This window comes from Pseudochaenichthys georgianus, chromosome 14, assembly GCF_902827115.2.
Source record: "Pseudochaenichthys georgianus chromosome 14, fPseGeo1.2, whole genome shotgun sequence".
Classification (NCBI taxonomy): Eukaryota; Metazoa; Chordata; class Actinopteri; order Perciformes; family Channichthyidae; genus Pseudochaenichthys; species Pseudochaenichthys georgianus.
In genome coordinates this window covers 17,253,235-17,273,854 of record NC_047516.1, presented here as the reverse complement: position 1 = coordinate 17,273,854, position 20,620 = coordinate 17,253,235, and the positions used below count along the sequence as shown (strand labels likewise).

Sequence of the window (20,620 nt, the reverse complement as noted above, 5' to 3'; positions counted from 1 at the left end):
ATCCGCCAATTTGGGGTCTCGTCTGAGGAGTTTAAACTGCCTGCATGACGGCAGCCGGTTAATGCTCACTACTGGATACTGACGCAGGTTGCTGAGAGCAGAGAACAGGCTGTCTCACACACACACACACACACACACACACACACACACACACACACACACACACACACACACACACACACACACACACACACACACACACACACACACACACACACACACACACACACACACACACACACACACACACACACACACACACACACACACACACACACTAGAGAGACGTGAGACAAAGAGTGGATTGGGTGTGTGTATGTCATGACAAATATTGATTTATTGGTCAATTGTCAAACCATTTCTCTGGCTGTATGCCTATTGTTCCGACTGATGTCTACCCCCGTAATGAAACAATTGAACAGTGTGAGGAATCTTTGCTCAATGAAAATTAGAGACAGAATAGATTGTACTGTTAATGTGCTCATTATTGAAACATGATGAGCAGCTGGGAGGGCAGAGATTGGGGGGGGGGGGGTTGTCACACTGAGAGACGGGGTGGGTTTAGAGCGAGCACTACTCCCCCTCTTCTTTCCTCTTCACCCCTCTCAAGTAAAAAAAAACAACATCATTCATTAGTTACAGCCTCTCAGATAGAGACCTTGTGCATGCGTGTGTTCCCTTTTAAATGTGAGCCCATTCATATTAGTGTGTGTGAGTGAGTGTGAGTGTGTGTGAGTGAGTGTGTCACACTGAATGACAGAGAGGGGGGGGGATAGCGGTCAGGCTCAGAGGGAAGATCTCAGGGGCAGCAGATCTGGTTCGCTCGGCTGAAATACCAAACACACAACGGGATAGATTTCTGCACAACGTGAACGCCAGCAAGGAACACCGGTCTCACACATTAAACAAGGTCTGTAACTTCTCCTTTTTTAAACAAGATCAGATATGCTTCTAATTCTTGAAGCTGCTTTTTATGAAATGTTTCCAAATCATTTAGGGGCACGTTGTTACTCTGCTCTGTAAGAGGGGATTCCTGCTGAATACAAAAAGCCATTATTCACCTTAAATGCCTCGGTCTCGTTTCAATGCCAGTAACTTTATTCAGCGCTGTATTTCTGCCTGCGAAGCAGTCGTGAGAGAACAAACACTGTTAGACAGCCATGGAGAGAGATGACAGACATACTGAGGAAGGATGACATTCTGAAATATAGGAAGAGAGGGGCATACTTGTTCTATGTGGCTTGCAGAAAAGGATACATGTAAAGGGTATGAAATAATGTATACATTAATTCACCAGCCTCGGAAAGAAAGCAGGCTTCCTGTGGCAGTTGAGAAGTGATGAGTGAAGCAATTGTGCCCCTGGGTAGAGAAGAAAAAAGGACCTCAAGAAAGTGTTTTCAGTGCATTGAGAGAAAGAGTAGGGTTTGTTTGACTTTAAAATGATGTATGACTCCCAGTTCATCATAAACAAAGAGAGAAAATGAACTGCTAACGGACACGATCAGTATCAAATGTATTAGCAACTGCTTTAAGGAGTAGCAGGAGTAGTTAACAGATAGAGAAGGAGAAAACACACTTCACCACAGGGATGCACTGGCACACACACACAAACACAAACAATAACACTCACATCAAAAGCAAGACAGCTCATTATCCACACTGGCCACTGACCAAAATGTCTTCCCATACGTAATGATCACGAATCCCAGATGTAAACTCCTGTTATCTTTCTGTCAATTGGAATAAGCCCTTTAAGATCTCATTACAGTGGAGCTTTTTGAAATGCTCACCTGCCTGCACTGAATGCAGAGAGAATCAGATAACAGACGGACAGCGGTGCTCGACCCCTGCTGGAGCCGTCGAGTGCCCTCGGGTGCGCTGCAGGATTGTATCATTCAAATGTACAAGCAATGAATAAAAACATTGCTTATTGTTTTGTGGACTCATTCAAATTCAACCTGTTTTTCTACATCTACATTTTCTACACTTTCACATAATGTATTGGCATATGTTACTTGTCTTTATAACTGTTGACAGTCTTTTAAAGTTCATACTTCTAAAGTAAACTATCCAAACTGAAAATAATGAATTGTTTAGCATCTCGTGGGAAATCAGTCGAGAGCTTCCGACGCATTGAAACATCACCGTCTTCCTTCTTTCATCATCCCTGCGTATCTCTGACCCATAAGTGGGTTATCTGTGCTATTTGGGGCTGCTGAGGCGATTTGGAATTCATGTGGTTGAGCCGCAGGTCTGCTTTCAGCTGATCTGGCTCAGAATATGAAAAAACATGTTTGAAATTCAGGGGTACTTTTATCCCCCAAAAATCTGTTGTTTGAGCTGGAATCGTGTGTAAGCCTGTGTGTGTGTGTGTGTGTGTGTGTGTGTGTGTGTGTGTGTGTGTGTGTGTGTGTGTGTGTGTGTGTGTGTGTGTGTGTGCGCAATGCGTGAAGAAATCTTTGTGTTGGCATATATGCATGTATGCAAGTTAATAGTATGTGTGCTATTGGCACAGCTCGTCGTTGAGGCATGTGGTATGAATACTGTATGAAGCACACACACAAAAAAATATGGCCCAAATGCCATGACATTTTGCCACACATGGATCTTGTGAATTATTCATGAAGTGAAAAGCCGATACCAGAACTGAACAGACGTGGTTGTCTGTGTCTGGGGTTAAGGTTTTAGTAAATATGTGCATATGGTGCATGAATGGACTACACAATTGTCAGTAATGGCTAAGGCTATTCCCCGTCACCGAAAGAGATGTCAATGTTTTAATAAGAAGAAAATGGAGGGTCCACGGCCATGTTGCAATCCGTTTCTCTACTGGGTCCTGGATTGGGAAGCTGTTGTGAATACAAACAGCCTCATGCAAAAATGATATCTTTTATAAATAAAACAATAAAACCATACTTGCATGTATCTTTAGAATAAATGGATACAAATAGGGATAGATTAAAATCCTCTATCAAATCTTAAATCATTCAAATGTATTGCATAAAACAAAAAATACACACTGTACAAAAGACATACGAAAATAAAACAGCGAATAATATTGTGAGGACAAGGGATGATGAAAAGATGAAGGAGGAGGAGGAACAGATTGAGAAAGTGGAGCAGAGGAAGCTTCACGGCACAATGTCTCAGGAGTTTTGCTGAACATACTCCACCAGCGGAGGAGGAGACCGCGTGAGGAGTGACTTTGAGAGATAGTGCCGCTAAGGAAGGAGTTTGATCAGGACAAAGGGCAGCATTGGGAGAGAAGGCGTGACGGCTATAGATACAGACTGGCGCTGGACCATACACTCAAGTCAAGACCCAACAAGCAAAGGTGGAGTAGAGAGAGTAGAAAGCTGTGGGAGAATAAAGAGAAATGTGCTCAGGGCAGCTGGGTTAGAAGAGTGTACTGAATATATTTAGAGCTCTTTAATAGGTTAAGGGGCAATCCAAAGCTGAAATATATATAGATCATAAAAGAGCAAGTTGTAGCCGAGAGTGAAAATGAGAAGCCTTTCTGCCAGGACCCATCTATTAGCCAGAGGCTGTTAGACTCCAGAGGAAACAGGAGAATGAGGAGGCTGAAAGGCAGAACAGTTTTGGATTCAAAGTGCCTGAACTCCACATGGCCCAGACTGGGAGTGAGGGGGACATACTTCTATGTTAAAAAGTTAAAGAAGGTCAGAGACTTAAATCAAGTGAATTGAATGCATTTAGAAAATGGCCGGCTCTTGTGAAGTCCGGTCGAATGGAATGCAACTGACTCAGAAGACCAGACAGGCTATTTTTAGTTTTGACGTCACAGTCCGATGGGATTGCTCACCTGGAGGGCAAAACAAAGCTGCCCTTCAACTGCCCGACAACGACAGCGCAGCTTTTACCTCAGTGTCAGCCACAATGCCAGATACTGGAGCTGCTGTTACATTTCTACTCTATACCCAGAGAGGTGGAGAGTGCGGTAATTAGACATGGCTACATCCCTGACGTGAACATTTCACCTCAAAGCCGCCAGACTTGTCTGCATTACCAGCCATTTAAACTCGCTGATAATCGGGAAAATAAACCTCATCAAAACCATCATGGCTGACTTTCCATTGTTTCATCAAACATCATGCATTAACCCTTCATTTCCAGAGTTAATGTGAAAGTATGCCGGCTCAAAGATGTGTTATCTTAGCAGCAGACATTAGCAGCTAATTAGCACTCATCTCCGCCTGCAGTCCAACAGAGAAAAGGCCAGGCTCAGAGGGAAGTGTACATGCTGGTTTATTTCTATAAACACATTGCTGGGTCATAATTATGGGTTATTTGGGTACTGTAAACACACTGGTGGGTTGTTCATGCTGGGTCAAAGGGGTTATTAGGGCTTCAATTGCAGTTGAACACCTGCCTGGGTTATTTTTAACCCAGAGGTTGCTTTATTCATTTTCCCACTTCTGAATCATTCTGGAACCATCTTTTTGTCATTTCTCACATAACTCAAGGTATGTAACCTATATTTTTATAATTATACAATTCTGTAACTTGTTGAATCACTAGTAACTAAGTGATTTTGATTCTGTGGCATGCTTACGGCCCCTACACACACGGCGGCGGGCTTGTCTGAAGCTCGACCAACAACCAATCACATGTATATCCCGCCCCGGACACACAAGCACGCGGATTGATTGGCTAGAGCTTGTACTGGCATATGATTTGATTGTCACAATGCAGTTTGGCAAAGCGTGAAGTCACTCCATTCAAAGTGAATGGAGTGATGTTACGGCCCCTACACATGGCGGCGTGTGTTGATGCTTCTGCCCATTCACTTTGAATGGGGTGACGTCACGCTTAGACGAACTGCATTGTGGGAGCAAAGCGTAGCTTTCATGTGATTGGTTGTTGGTCTAACTTCAGACATGCCCGCAGGCAAGCGTCAACGCACGCCGCCGTTTGTAGGGTGCCTGTGAATATTGTTACGTTTTCCAATGGCTTGGAGATGCAAACTTTGTGCTGCTGTCTTTGATACAAGGGCAGAGTTACTTGAACATTATGACATTATTATTCCCTTGATTTAAAAGTTAATGCAGACTACCTTTGCCCTGCGGCGCAATGAGATCATCAATGATGAGCTACCTGTTGGAGAGATCCTGGAACGCTGGCCTGCCTTGAAAATGGAGTCACAGGTGAAAATATTTTATTTATTACAACTATATAATTATTTTGTGTGCCTTTGTCACTGATAACTTTGACATGTTTACTCATATTTAGCATGTTATGTTTCTGTTTATCTCTGCTGCCTTCAGTCCACATATACATTGTACTGTGAATTAAATAGTCATTTTATATTTGTGCAGAGTTTCACAGGATAACAAACCTCAACCTGAAGAACCACTTCTATGCGGAGTTGAATAGACATGTCCCCCCCGTCTTCAGAGCCTGTTCAGGAAGAAGGCGGCAAGCAAAGGAAAGGAAGCTGAAGTTCTGGATCAGCTATTCGCCTCCTATGACCTCCAGGTGAGTCGGTTATTCCTCTTGGTGTTTTATTCTCATACTAGAGTGGATTATCTTTGTCAAAATGGTAATCTCTTCAGTCATGGAAGAACCCTTTCTTGTGATATCAATTGTTGTGTAGTTATACTGTTTAGCATCCAAAGTAAAACAAAGATATGTTCTCACACTCAAGGAACAAGGTGACGTCCATGTCCTCCGTGCTGCTGTCCTCCGTGCTCTGCCTGCATATCTGCATGAAGATGACTCCACGTTTCTGAGGCTGTGGCATGTAAATCAGCATAATAACTGTTTTCAATGTATGTGACAGATCATCCAAAAATATAGTTTATCTTGTTACATTGTTTCAGGAGCTCTATCGCATGTAGACAATTATTTGAATTTTTATAGTGAAAAAATTATAATAAATGATAGATTTAATTTGAAAAAGTATGAACTGTCCTGGTGTCATCAAAGCTTGATTCTGTCACTGAGGTGTTAATCAAACATTATCTCTTGTGTTGCTCACATCCCATTCAGGTTCTAGTTCCAAGATTTGAATATTGCCATAAGAATTGTAATTATTGTAAGGTACACAATGGACATGTTGAATATAATCTCCCTTTACTTCAACACTTCAGAAGTGTTGAATATGATTTCTACTTAAGGATTTATTTGAAATTAAGCGCTAGGTTTCAGTGTAAAAAATGGGCTCAGGTGATTTAATAAAATACACAATCAAGAGAGGGCTTTATTTCCTGCAGCACCAGTGTTCAATACAAAATAATCTCTAGTGTTCCCCATATTTTTTTGTATGTGTAGTAGGGAGAGATTATACTGTAAATATATATTCAGTTGCCAGTTTATTAGGTACAACTAGCTAATAGTAACAGTCTAATACAGTGATAAAATGAATCCTACCCTTATGAAGGTTATAAATGTTTCTTTGTTGAAAGCATTTATGTCAACTGATTGGTTATTTTGGAGGCTGACGTTTCTGGTGCTGTAACATTATGTTGTGCAATGCTAATAGGCGTTTCCTTAAACCCACATTATGCACAAAACATACGGTTATTTGATGTGATATGTCACTGATGTATTTTTCAGAAAACACATTTCTGAGAGGCACTTTGGGTAACGTTTATCTGTTCTTGTCATCAGGTGGAGCAGTCTGATGATCCAGACACAGAGGACATCGCGGTCGGACTTCTCATGATCGGTGCCAGGTCAACAGATACCACGCTCTTCTGCCCAGAGAGCATCGCTGTTGTCATTGAGGGTAACGGAGTTATCGAACTCCCCATACTGGCTGATGCATTCATCTTGCTTTTTGCACTGACCTTTGACCTTTGCCCTGCATCTGAGCTACCCAAAAGACTTTGCCAACACTTTCGACTTCACCCAGAAAGTGTTGATGGGCCTGGATGAGGGGACCTTGAAGCCCAGGGTGTTGAGCCTGAAAAAGCTTTTGGCAGTTTAATCCTACCAACAAAGTTGCACTTTAAAACACACACACACACACACACACACACACACACACACACACACACACACACACACACACACACACACACACACACACACACACACACACACACACACACACACACACACACACACCCACACACACACACACACACACACACACACACACACACACACACACACACACACACACACACACACACACACACACACACACACACACACACACACCCTCTGTTTACATACTGCTGCTTTACATCTGTGTTCTGTTGTGTTCATTGACAGATGTGTTACTGTTCAGCTTCAAGTTGAAGGACTGTTTGTAGATGTTTTATACTTTTATATGTATTGGGTCTTTATGGTCCATGTGTTAAATTAATACGCAGAACTGTTCCTGAAAATTGTGTTCACTCATAAGTGATGGTTAAAATACACACAGATATTTCTCAAGGCCCTAGCACTGTTTTTATTTTTATTTAAAAGAGTTAAATATATTGAATTTGTATTGTGCTAAAATGCATTGTTTTTTTATAGTGGAAATGGAATGTTGGAGATTTGACAAAGCTGTTCAAATTATCAATAAATGTATTTTTATATATATATATACGGTGTGTTTGGAGATAATTCATTACACTATTATATATTATTATTATATTCTATTTAGCCCAACAATATAGTTAATTTCAATCACTAGCTTGGGTCAAATAAACAACCCAGCACATTGGTTACAATTATCCAGCCCAGCACATGGGTTAAGACAACCCAGCGCGTGGTCTGTCCTATAGTGACTCAGCAGCTGGGTAATGATTGGGTTATTTTTTAACCCAGTAGTTTTAAGAGTGTAGGAGTCGTTTAAATCACACCTGAGTGAGAGTGAGACTTATCAAGACTCCTTTCTCCTCTGAGATGGAGAATGACAGTAGGGAAGGCAAGAGGTCTGCTGTACATACTACACACTTTAAATAATGTGGCAAGCTCCACTCACAGTATCAGCTGTTTTAAAAAGAAAACAGAGTTTTAAAGCCAACAGAGGACTTCCATGTTAGGGTGTTGTTGAATATGTGTGTTGTTGACAATGGCTTTACTTCCTTATTGTTAACCACCACACTGCTGTACGTATACAACTAAAAAGTCATTCATTTCACGCAATGCTACACTTTTCTAAATCTGGCCTGAATAAAACCTAATATGTAAGGATTGTGAAGAAGAATTTGAGTAGTAGATTCCTTTCGCCACAAACTAGTCTTATATGCTCAATGTAAAATGTCGAACATGTCGAAGTACCTAGCTGATAAAACAGTGGTTCTGAAGCTGAATAAGAACAGAGTTCACCAATAACATTAAGGTTAAACAACAGCTGAAGTAGAAACATGCTTCTGATACAAAAACTCCAGAACTAGGTCAGATTACAGCTCAGAAAGAGAGATATAACAATGAGGCACAAATACTAAAGAAATCCCCATCTTCAAGAGTTAGCCATTTATTCTCCTAAAATCAGAGAAAAAAGAAATGTAGGGAGGCTTAGCTGACAAAAGAGCTGACCAAGGTCACGCTAGTCTTTGGGATGTGGAGAGACTCAGCAGAGACGGAGGATCAGCTGCATGAGAAGCAAGCAAAGCATGATTGTAAAACCATATCTTTCCGAAAAATAAAACCAATTACATTCAGTAGAAAACTGAAATAATTGATAATGATCATTTAAAGACACACTTCACACCTCCTGGAAATATTTTGTTCGGTGTTGTTAAAGAGTACTCTGGGGTGTTGTTATAGCTACAAAAAAGAAAACTTCAGCCCAAGCCATTACATCGGGTGCTTGGTGTGATCAGAGGTGTAACTTTCAACGAGAGAGACAGAGCAGCCAAACAATGTTTATCAGGGTGGTGGGTTACACTTTAGGAAGGAAGTCAATGAGAAAGAGCGGACATGTGGATAGGCAGGATTTGTATATGATTTTACTACCTAAAAACACATAAAAAGCATTATTTTTTGACATAAGGACGCACAATTTTCCCATTTGCCCCGTTTGTTCTCTGTATTACGCTTGTAGCTATTCCTTAGGAAAATAACTACCGGTATTCATTTAATGTAGGCGTGTGTGTGTGCATGCGTATGTCTGACCTCTTCAGCCTCAGCGGGCCTGCACGGCCTGCCCTCTTAACGTAGATTAGCTTGAAAAAGAACTGAACGTACCTTGTTGCCTGGATACAAAAAGCATCATTAAGCCCAATTATCAGCCTCTTCAGTTCACAATGAACAAGCTTCATCACAGATTTCAAAAAAACGTATCATTAACGACAGCAACCTATACATAGCAGGAGAGAGTGGGAGGGTGACAACAGGAGAAGGACAGCAGAGAAGATATGTGAAAAGTGGCAAAGTGAAATTAGATCAAAGAGGGGGAGAATGAATGGAGAGAGTTTCAGGGTCAAGTTAGTAGATTTTTTTTGCAGAAATAACAACATTGTGATTGAATTTTTGAGTAAATGTCGCTATCAGTGTAATGCAAATGTTTACATCAAGATGGTTAAATCATTTCAGGAAGAAATAATAATAATAATATAATCAAAAAGTGTAGATTTAGGATGGCAATGTTAGAAGACAGCTCAAGGAGAGAGGGGGCGGAGTGAATATGAACACTTAAACTCTGTAAAAAACATATAAGTCAACAAAGACTGCAAGACATTTGTCATTGGGTCGGGAAAACCACTGGGAGGATTTGATAAAGAAAACAGAGTTAGGGCAAGAGAGTATGCAATTACAGAAAGTGAGAGAAGCATAACTCTCCCTCCTCATTATGCTGTGCATCTCCCCGGAGGTACAGCAGGCTGTAGATTAAAGAGAGCAACATTCTTGTCAACTGTACTATCCAGAGAGAGACAAATTGAGAGAATGAAGGGGGAGTGAATAAGAGTTTGGAGTTACAACTTCAAAAAGCGACCTTGTTCAATAGAAGATTACGTTTTGTTCAAACACTGACAAATGTAACAGGAACAGAATAAAGCGTTGGGATCGAACAGGTGCAACACATTTAATATAAACTGTTTTCATTTATAAAAGGTAAACTGTGCAAAACATAGTAGAAGCAATAGTCAGAAAAATGTTTATATCATCATCTGGCATCATCTCTTTGCTGTTGCTATTGACTTTAGTTGTGTCTTCTGCTTTAATCTTCTCATTTTAATTTAATTTAAGGCTCATTACCTGACATGTGTCAATACTGCACACACACTCGATAACATTTTCTCTGCAATAGTACAACAAGTAGTTTTGTAGTGCCAAAGTATAACATATAGCCTGCTCTAAAACAACAAACACCTGAATTAGCTAGTTGTCCATGCTCCACATAATAACCCACAATGCTTTTTACAGGTTAATGGCTACAAAGTTAATGCTAGGTCGCTAACTGACTGGTCTACTAAAGTTTTCACATTTAACACACTCTACTTACATAAAACTCTTTAAGTAGGTCAAATAAATTGCAATAAAATACACAAATTAACTGCTAGGGGATTTAGAGACTCCCAATGAAAAATGGAATGATACCACTTTTAGTAGTGCAGGCGAATTGTATTGGCTAATGCTAATCGCTGTTGGAAATTGCTACGTATCCCAGGCTTGCTCTCAGCATTATATTAGAACCAAACGTTTTTTTACAGGTGTTCACAAAAATGTATAATGTTAGAGTCAAGATAGAAAGTAGTTGTCTTACCTGTGCAAAACATATTTTGGCAATATGCGGCGAAACTCTGCCATTTACACGATATTGGGGTAACTATCTCAGCTTTGAACGAGATAAATCCTGCGACACAGAACAACAGCTGAGCGCTGAGCTCTGACCCCCTCTGCTAAAAAGTGTTCACATATAGCACTTAGAGCCAATACAGTACATTACAATTACAGACTGTCCACATTTTGAAGGAGCATTTGTGTTTATTAACCAGTTTTCACACGAGTAATGTAGTTATTGCAGTTTGGAGAATTTTGTTTTAATTTACAAAAGTTTATTATCTCCTTAACATGTAACCTAGCTACTAGTAAGAACATAGGCCTACCATGAATTTAATTTAATGTTAAGTGCATCATGTTCAACAAAGTGTGATTACACTGACTCACTCTTGTTGCCATTATGATTCGTTTAACACAATATATAATCTTGCAATCGAGTACAAAATGAATGTAGGCTTTACAGAGGTAAAATAAACATGTTCTTAAATATGATTCTGGTTCGCCATTGTAAACATATTATACAAATATTTATGATGTCTTAGTCCTATATTTGTTTTTAATATCTAAGAATCTGGAGAAATATACATTGGTTGGATATATATTGTGAACAATGTTGCATTTTAGTCCATGCACTGAATATAATTTGGTCAGGCAGGCACACATATGGTCCATGGTGAAATGCATAACCATGAAATGGAGACGAAGGAGGGGAGAGCTGGCAAATAAGAGAGAAATGAGCTCACACCGCTGTGTTGCAAAGAGTGTTTGATGACCCCCCTGCTACATTTCTGGTCATGGTCAATCAATCGTCCCTTTGAAGTGTCTTTCTCCGCTGTCATAGATCAAGACAGAAGACTGGCCTAACCCAAATACAACTCTCTGTCTCCCCCCAACACAAAGACTGAACATTTCTATACCACAATACTCAGTCACATGTTCAGGCCACTTTTGTGCCATGCAGTAATTTGCAGTGGAACAATATCAGCAGTATTAATATGCAATGGAGGAGGGTAGGCTCTCATAATCAGCTTTGTGAAAGCTGATTATGAGGAGTTTAATTTCATCAGATAAGGATGGCTTCGTTTAAGAGCATAAAAGGCTCCAGGCTCCAGACTGACAGGCTTTCAATGACACAAGCACTCCCCCTGCTGTTTCTCTTTATTATAGTCGGGTCAGTAAAGCTCTTTATGCTGTAATTTATCCTCCAACAGTCAAACAGTATTTGATTACCACAACAGAACAGTGTCCACAGTAGATCTGTGTCTGTTTGTTCATGAATTCATCCTTGCATTAGAAATATTCACAGTGCTATAATTTTGAGTGATCAGCAACAATTCTGACACAAATGAATATAAATATGTTTGCACTTATCTATGAACATACAGCGAGGGTATATTGCAAGATTATGAGTATTTCATACAGATTTCATACATTATAAGTACATAAACCAACACTTAACTGTTTTGCTTGTTTCATTGCTACATGAATACATTCAAATATATATATATATATATATATATTTGCAAATAACAGTTGAGTACTCTTGTGAATCAATTTGATGTTTCTCAATTAGCATGAACTCTCCATGAGATGCTCCAAGAGGGATACAATAAATGACTATTATTTTCAACTATTATTTGATAGAAATCTGTTCTGCATCTGGGGGCCCTTGAAGTAAATTGTTGGTGCTGAATCAGAATTGATGAAGGGCTCTCTTTCCTCCTTCTTAATTTCTGCCAAAGCTGGATGTGGGTGACACAGCTCTTGCGTTAGCAAGCATCTGCCATGCTGAAGTGTCCTGGAGGGAGGAAATAAACACTTGGCAGCTTTGGCAGGCACAAGAGATTTCTTCTACTGCCCATTTCAATTATGAATGTTGATGTGTCTTTCTGTTGCTTCTCACTAACCCTTTTTTTTCTCTCATGCAAATCTAATCATTTATGCAGAACATCAGCCAGGAAGTCAGGGATGGACGTCTCGTTGGTCCATAATGAGACTGCAATCTCTCCGATAGACAATGGGACCTTTCTACGATTCTCGCCAACCTCTTCTTCCACCTCAGCGGCCGCCTCATCACCGGGACGTCAGGGCAACGTTTACGTTTATGTGTGGCTCTTCCTCGGCCTGCTGGTATTCCTGCTGACGCTGCTCATCATCTCCCTCCACAGGCTGAAGAACATCATCTCCTCCTCCTCATCGGTCCCAGACTGCAGCAGCGAAGGAGGGAGCTCCTTCACCAACATGGAGATCTGTAGCATCTCATCTCAGAGGTCCACCATCTCCTCACTGTCCACCTGAGCTTCACAGGAGGGAGCACGCACAGACAAATGGACATGTTTGTACACGAGTATCCCCCTGTGAACGCATGCTTATACGCTGAAAGCAGGAAAGCCTGCACACTCAAAACACATGCACGCCCAGCACTTCCTCATTGTGACATAAAACACTTGCTTACGCATGTATATAGTAATCCCAATAGTCCAGAAAGTCATGTGTGTTCATGCAATTTCCATAAGCACAGGGGAAATAAGCTGACAATGTGAAGAAGATGTCTTGAGGGATGAGACTGACTGACCTTGTTTCAAAGACAAATGAACCTGGGAGACCACTTTCCCTTAGCAAGAAAAGCTTAATGAGGGAATACTATTTTTCCTCTTCATTTTTCCATGGTTAATTTCTTGTATTTTGCTTGTCACCTTTACTGTGAAACAGTTAATATTGCTTTCAAGTACGTCCAGCATGTTTCATAATATCCGTAGACTACATACAATAATTACAGTACTACAAACATATTAAAGACCATTGCTTTGTTCAGATATGCATGTGTGTGTCTAGTTGTCTAATTTGTTAAAACTGTACATCAGAATGCTTCATGATTCCCCTGGAGAACGGACATTGCACAAGACATCAGGCTGTTGGTAAAGGTGAGGAAGTAAGTGTGTTTTACTGACAGGCAGCGGGCCTCTGACTGCAGCTACAGACCGGGTCAAAAGTGACATAAACGAGATGAAATCTGGGCCCTGAAAGACAGCTCTAGCAGCGTGACGGATTACCCTCTCCTGCCTGTCAGCTCGTATGGCGTCTGATTGCCGTCTCCATAGTGACTGAAGCATGAGAGCTCTGTGCAGCATGTCTGACTTCTTTGTTTAAGCTATGGTAATGGTTGCTTCTGCTCAAAATACATCATTTGTGTTTTAATACTGTGAAATGTTGTTTCTTTGACAAGACATCCCACATTCAGAACTTATTGTTATAAAATTAATTATCCCGTGCTTGTGTTGTTTTTGGTATTTTGGGGCATAATTTCATTCCTGTCAACATCTCATTCAGTAAAGATAAAAACATGGAGGACCTGGGTGTTTACTGACCATGACCTTTCCTGTGCAAATCTAACTTTTGTCAATGGGTTGAATGAATACCATAAGGATTTTCATTCTTTTCTTACACACATTGTCTATTTGAATTGCCTCTAAAATATGTGAGCCTTCCTTTATCTCTTCTAGATATGACTTGGTATGCTGCATAAGGGTGATCCAAGAGCAAAACAAAGTAACTTGATTTAATGATGCTTGATTGAACTAGACTCACTTAAAACATTGCACAATTTGATTGTAATAAGTTCCATTTAATAGAATAATTTCCCTGTAAATCTCAACTCTGAGTTCTTAGCAGGTGCTGCAGAAAGTGACTGACAGTAACAGGCATTTGAAATGAAAGGTAGTTCAACAAGTGCACATTTTGACTCGAGAGGCTCTTGAAATCTTTTGAGAAACAGGATTCCTTTCAGACCGGTGTCTTGTTAAATCTGCAGTTAGAGCTCACTCTGCAGTGCCGTTGTCTTGAAGTCAAAAAGAAAGCTTTTGGTGAAACAGAATGTGTCACCAATGAAAAGTCAAGTCATCAAATTCTTTGCATATTTTATTTTTCTTATCATGATTTTTTTTTCAACTCACACATGTCATATTTTACATCTTTGCAATAAAACATGAATACAATAGTTTTTTAGGGTTTCATAGATCCAAAAATATTTAACCTTTTTTTGGATACATAAGTTGAACCTGTCGATAGAGTATGTGCATGTGCGCATTTGATCAAGATGGCTTCACACATACAGTACCTCTCACATTTCATCCCCTCTCCTCACTCCTTTCCACCTCTATCAGCTACAGAATCATGATATTGCTTACAACTGTGAGGTTGTAAAACCTAATAATCACACATGAGCTCAACGCTTTAAATACAAACATCAATGCACAAATAATCCCGAAGGGGAAATGGACCTAAACAAAATGGCAGCCGACCAGAAAGAACCAAGCTAATAAATAATGATATGTGATTGGTGCAAAGTGCAAATACAAAACAAACTTTTACATTGATTTGATTCTCTTCTTTTAAATAATCAACAAATGTGGGTAAGTGAAGGTTTCCTTTGCGCTTTCAATCTTATTCAGCTGATTAGGTCTCCCGCCGAGCCTAAACCAAGACTTTACTGTATGTACATATTTGACAAAACAATCACCAAATATACAAAGGAAATCATCTCAGTCTCGTGGTTGTCATCCTTGGTGGCACTGGCAAGATCTCTTTATCATTACCATCTCCGGCAAAATAATCACCATCCTTGACACTGCCGTTATCATCAATCTTGTCAACATTATAATAATTATTACACAATATTTTACATACAGCAAGTCATTAATAAATTAAAGGTGATAAGCGCAGTTTGTGTAGTGAAAGAACACGTGTTGGCTCTGAAGGAAGCAGAGCCTTATTTACATAAGAATCAGACTTAACCCTGCTGCAGGGAAAAATAAAATAACATCAAATTAACATTATAAAATAAAATAAATCCAGATAAAATATAATCATAACCCCAGACATTTTTTGAAGGGTGAATTTTAAGATCAAGCCAATAGCACCGTTTTTTTTGAAGAGTGGGCGGGGCTGGATAATTTCTAACCATTTCTAATCAGTTGAGACACATTGAAGGAGTCTTAATTTACAGTTCAACCAAATCATTATTTGACTGAACTCCCCTCAAAGGAAAAGTAAAGAACAAAATTGATAGAGAAGAAAAACACAAGAAAACCAAAACTCAAGTTCTTTGTCTATAAAGCATGAAGCGTACCAGGAACAGCAACTGCAGCAGTCCAGCGAGTGGTACGGGTATGAACGACCTCTACAAGGTCTGCTTGACTTTCCCCCATTCTGCAGTCTATTTTATGAGCAGGTTTTGGTGTGTATCTTCGGGGTACTATGTGTCTGTGGTTACACACGTATGTGTACGTACACGTATGCACAGAGGGAGTTATTTCCACCAGCGCTGTCGCATCCTCAAATCAAGTAAACTTCACAAGGGATTAGAGCCGGCACTTGCTTTTCCTTCCTCTCTGTACCTTCAGTTTCCCCGTGTCGCAGATACACAGCAGAATGCTTCACCTCCTCTCTTTGTTCTTCTCTCGTCTCACTATCCTTCCCATCCTCATGCTGTCCACCTCAGTACCTGTTCTGGTGCTCGTAGTGCCAGCGGTTGAAGTCTATGTTGAATGCCACAATGCTTCCGGATGCCATGCCAGTGATCAGAGTCCTGAGGGCAGAGCAAAAACAGTAAGTCACATCCAAACTATGCACATACTTTTGGAAAATTGCATACATTAAACCAGGAGTGTCCAAACTACGGCCAGGGGGCCAAATGCGGCCCACGGACCATTTTGAATCGACCCTCAGCTAATTCAAAAAGTATAATGAATATGGCCCACAAATGAAACTTCTGCTTGTCTTATATTGTACTTCTCAAATATATATGTTCAAATATATTACACAGTATTCATGTGTTAAAAAGACAAATCTTCAATAAAATTCAGGCAATTAAAGTTGAAAACATTTTCTAACAAGTTGATAAGAAAAAGCCCAATAACACATTTACATAACAACCTTGAAATAGACCCTTAATATTTCCTCTTATTATAAGCAGTCTGAAGCTCCTGTTTTAAGGAATGAGCTGCCAACACAATAAATGAAACCCTATGGAGAGCTAGGATGTACGCTGCATTTTCAAGTATCAAGAATAATTGACCTACATTTGATTGATTTTTCTAACTTATAACTGAAATTATGAGGCAATATACCTCTAGTAAGTGGCCCAGCTCTTTGTATATTTTTCTGTATGTGGCCTGCATTAAACCATTGCATTTTTCTCTAGGACATCATCTGAGGTTTGGGTAAAATAACTGATTATTCAGTATTCTCTGCTGCCCCCTGGTGACCCAGTTTCCTTCACAACAATAGTGCACTTCTATCAATTATCCTACTGACTCTCAGAGTGACAGCCTGTCTGTTTTACCTCTGGTCATGTGAGAGGTCCATGGCACGGATGCCTGCATCACAGCCTGGATAGATGTACAGCTGTTTGAAGTCGCACGCCTGCCACACTTCCACAACTCCGTTATCGCCTCCTGTCACCAAGTTCTGTCCGTCGCTGCTCAACAGGATCGCCTGGAGAGAGAAAGAGAATAGAGAGGGGTCAAAAGAGGCTGAACTACTCCATTGTGTTGAACAACAGTATATCGCATTGTTTATTGCTAAGTAAAAACAGGATTCATGCATGAATATACACCAAAATGAATATTACAGTATGTTGAAATGAACAGTATTAACTCCGACTGCCTTACCCGTGTGGAGTCATTGACCTCCATTTGTGCCAGGAGTTTTCCATTTATGCTGAAGTTGCAGAAGTGGCCTCTGTCATAGTAGATGATGCAGTGGCCCTCGCTGGACACTGAGATGAGGCGGGGCCGCTGACACAGCTCTGGTCCCTCCAGGGCCCGAAGAAGGTCCCCTGTGATGGTGTGGACCAGGCATGGGCCCTCTGAGAAGCAAGACCAGAGCGAATTAATAAAGAAGTTATTTTATTCAGTTAGCTCTGCTGACGGTAGAGGGATCAGGAAATATCAGCCTAACCTCTAATAGAAATGAAAACAACGACATATGGGAAAACAACATATGAGAGGGCAATCTACAGGTCATTTGTCCAATGGCTTTGCGGCTGTTACTGTGTGTATCTGAGGGTTCTAACATTTCAATATTTTATCTTTTATTCAATTCTCACAGTGAAAATAATCTATAAATCGAAAATTAAATTGGGCACACAAACCTTTAGCTCCACTGATGACCAGTCCCAGCTCTGCACAGACGGACACACACACCACTTCATGGTCGTGTCCTGTCAGTACGGCCCTGGGAGCGGGGTAGTCACCTGGAGAAGAAAACAGAGTTAGAGACACCATACATCTCCGGGACCTGTACTGCTGTCTGAACTAAGAGCATGTAGACACCGAGTGTCCAACAAACATGTTGTTTCCATCAAGTCATCACTCACTGTTGTTAGGGTTGTCCCCGATAATGTGGTGTCGTCCACTCCAGTACCACAAAAGAAGAGTGGCGTCTCTGGAGCCCGACACGATGTAGCAGTCACCTCCGATGTAGGACTCTGATCTGGCGAGACATGTCACCACATCCCAGTGGCCGAAAACTATCTGGGTCAGCTTTCCTGTGGAGAGGAACGAGGAGCGAGGCTAAGTCACTGTGCCCTCTACAGTACTCATACCTTTGTAGGCCAAGGGTGATTAACTAAGGCAAGAATCCAACGAAACAACTGAACACTGTAAATAAAGCTCCCACCAGTTTTAACTTAGTTCGTAGGATTTTCTGTATCCAGAAACGATCATTTGTTTTCGAATGTGCGCACTTCAGAACCTGTTTATTCATGATTACTTTACTGCCAGGTGTAAATAAATGGGCTAAACATGCATGTTAGGGAACATAGAGTCACTAAATATAAATCACTAAATCTCTAGACCGAAAGATAATTTGAGGTGTAAGCCCAAGTGTATATGTGAAAAGAAAAATCTAAATCTCCCCTTGATGAAATATCCAAACAATAATCTAAATAAAATTACAATGAGTCCACATTATCTTTATTCAAACTAGGACCTATGAAAGGATTTCAGCTTTTATAGAGTTTTTAAAAACACCTGCTGGTACATTTAGACTAAACACAATGCTCAACAGGTTTTCTGAATAATACCAAACCTACCCGTCTCAGTGGAGTAAACACGGAAGCTCTTGTCCCAGAAGCCGCAGACCAGGATGTAGCGGTTGTCGGCGGTAACCACGAAACAGTGTGTGTTGATTTGGATGCTCTGGTCCACGAGGTCAGTGATCTGACGCTTGTTCACGCCTGAGTTGTTGGCTACATGGGAACATAAAGCGTAAGTTAATAAGGGCAGCCATATGGTTCACAAGCATTTTAATAACTGTTCATAATATTTGATTACTCATGTTAGTATTACAGCCTGGTACTCGGTAATATGTGCACAAATCCCTAATATATCATGTTATATATTTAATTAAGCTCTACTACTTGGCTCTAAAATATTAACGTTATTACATAAAACCAATTAAATATGCTGTGGAGGTGTTAGCGCACTGACCTATGAGAGGGTCCATCTCAATGGGCAGATGATGAGCCTGCTCCAGGGAATATCCCGGAGCTCCACGGAGGCCTGAAGGATAAAGGGTAAAAACATTAAAGTAAGTCACACCCGCACATACACACATCGTAAAGCTCTCGTATAATCCCCTAGTCGAGTGCTCTGTGATGCATGCGCTACAGCAGGAAAATGTTGAAAAATAAAATCTTCACAACTAAAGTCACTAGGGCTGCCTTATGGCCCGCCGTAATTACACTACCACGATTCATTAAACATACCCTGCTTTGCTAATTAGGTCATTAAAGGTTAATTGAGGGTTTAATTAACACATATTTCTTTGTCAACATGTGGACAACATAAACATAAACTCTCACCCGGGGTTTAAAGCGCTGCAGGCTTCCATAAATTAGCATGATATTATTTTCCTTGTTTTTTATGAATATATTTGTATCAATCCTTCAATAATTTAGTCTTTATAATGTAATGAATTTGCCAAAAAAACAACAACAATTCAGCGTTGCCCAAAGCTGGAATCAGCATGTCTGTGGCTGTTTTCCTTGATAAATTAATAATTGTTATTAAGACCTATTGATTGGATTGGATATGATATACTTTATTAATCCCCGTGGGGAAATTGTTTCTCTGCATTTGACCCATCCTAGTGTTAGGAGCAGTGGGCAGCCATTTTGAACAGTGCCCGGGGAGCAGTGTAGGGAACGGTGCCTTGCTCAGGGACACCTCGGTAGCACTTGGTCTTGCCGGGACTTGAACTGGTGAACTTCCAGTTGCCAAGCCAAGTCCCTATCGACTTCGCCACCACCGCCCCAATTGATTCATTGACTAATGACTAATTGTATGTTACTGTATTATTAAGGGATTGCCATAGTGTAGTTTCAAGATGCTCAAAATCGTCAAATAACAAAACTGTATAAACTTTATTCTGTTCAGATAATGCAATGTCCAGTTCCATTCCTCAAAGGGGGATAACTTAATATGTTAAATGAGGATCTATGGTTTCTATTTCCACATTATAATGTATTTTCTTGATGCTCTCACCGACTGTGTTGTGCCAGCGGTTGACGGCAAACAGCCGGCTACATGTGACGGTGACGGCTGCTGGGATGCTGAGATGGGGGAGCGTGTTGGCCGCCACGTGGGTGACGGGCGAGTTGGAGGGGAACTTGAGCACCATGATGACATCCTGCTGCATCTGATCCTTAAACATCAGCGGGCTCTGGGGAAGGAAACACTGGTGAGACAGACAGAGAAGGAGAGAGGGACAGAGAGGAAGAGGGGGGGGGGGGGCAGAGAAGGGGAGGTCGGAGCAGGGAAATGGAGACGGAGGTAGAGGGAGAGACAGAACAGATGGAACAGGGGGAGGGACGGGAAAAGGTATATTAGTGGGAGCTCAGGGTCAGAGCAGGTACACACACTGAGGGGGGGCT

The 20,620-nt window shown here is 40.8% G+C and overlaps 2 protein-coding genes across 21 annotated transcripts in view; one reads left to right on the top strand and one right to left on the bottom strand.

Moving 5' to 3' along the window:
- Nucleotides 1–647: 647 nt before the first annotated feature.
- On the top strand, nucleotides 648–13,991 carry LOC117458523 (serine-rich and transmembrane domain-containing protein 1). Its single transcript, XM_034099080.2, has 2 exons — nucleotides 648–910; nucleotides 12,630–13,991. The coding sequence occupies exon 2, from the start codon at nucleotides 12,652–12,654 to the stop codon at nucleotides 12,979–12,981; it is 330 nt and encodes a 109-aa protein (XP_033954971.1). The 5' UTR covers nucleotides 648–910; nucleotides 12,630–12,651; the 3' UTR covers nucleotides 12,982–13,991.
- Nucleotides 13,992–14,597: 606 nt separating this feature from the next.
- nbeaa (neurobeachin a) overlaps nucleotides 14,598–20,620 on the bottom strand; it is a 97,984-nt gene continuing 91,961 nt past the window's right edge. For 16 of the 20 annotated variants that reach the window (XM_034099022.1, XM_034099028.1, XM_034099030.1 and 13 more), the window contains 8 exons: nucleotides 20,232–20,424; nucleotides 19,176–19,247; nucleotides 18,779–18,934; nucleotides 18,062–18,232; nucleotides 17,837–17,938; nucleotides 17,355–17,551; nucleotides 17,027–17,178; nucleotides 14,598–16,270 (listed from right to left, as the gene is read on the bottom strand). In XM_034099022.1, coding sequence (XP_033954913.1) covers nucleotides 16,180–16,270; nucleotides 17,027–17,178; nucleotides 17,355–17,551; nucleotides 17,837–17,938; nucleotides 18,062–18,232; nucleotides 18,779–18,934; nucleotides 19,176–19,247; nucleotides 20,232–20,424 — 1,134 coding nt within the window. In that variant the 3' untranslated portion in view covers nucleotides 14,598–16,179. The remainder of the gene's footprint in view (nucleotides 16,271–17,026; nucleotides 17,179–17,354; nucleotides 17,552–17,836; nucleotides 17,939–18,061; nucleotides 18,233–18,778; nucleotides 18,935–19,175; nucleotides 19,248–20,231; nucleotides 20,425–20,620) is intronic. The other 4 variants (XM_034099034.1, XM_034099036.1, XM_034099044.1 and 1 more) reach the window with 1 other exon arrangement.

What these genes read in the sequence shown, in the direction of transcription:
- LOC117458523 (XM_034099080.2), top strand. Translation starts at nt 12,652, where the DNA reads ATGGACGTCTCGTTGGTCCATAATGAGACTGCAATCTCTCCGATAGAC.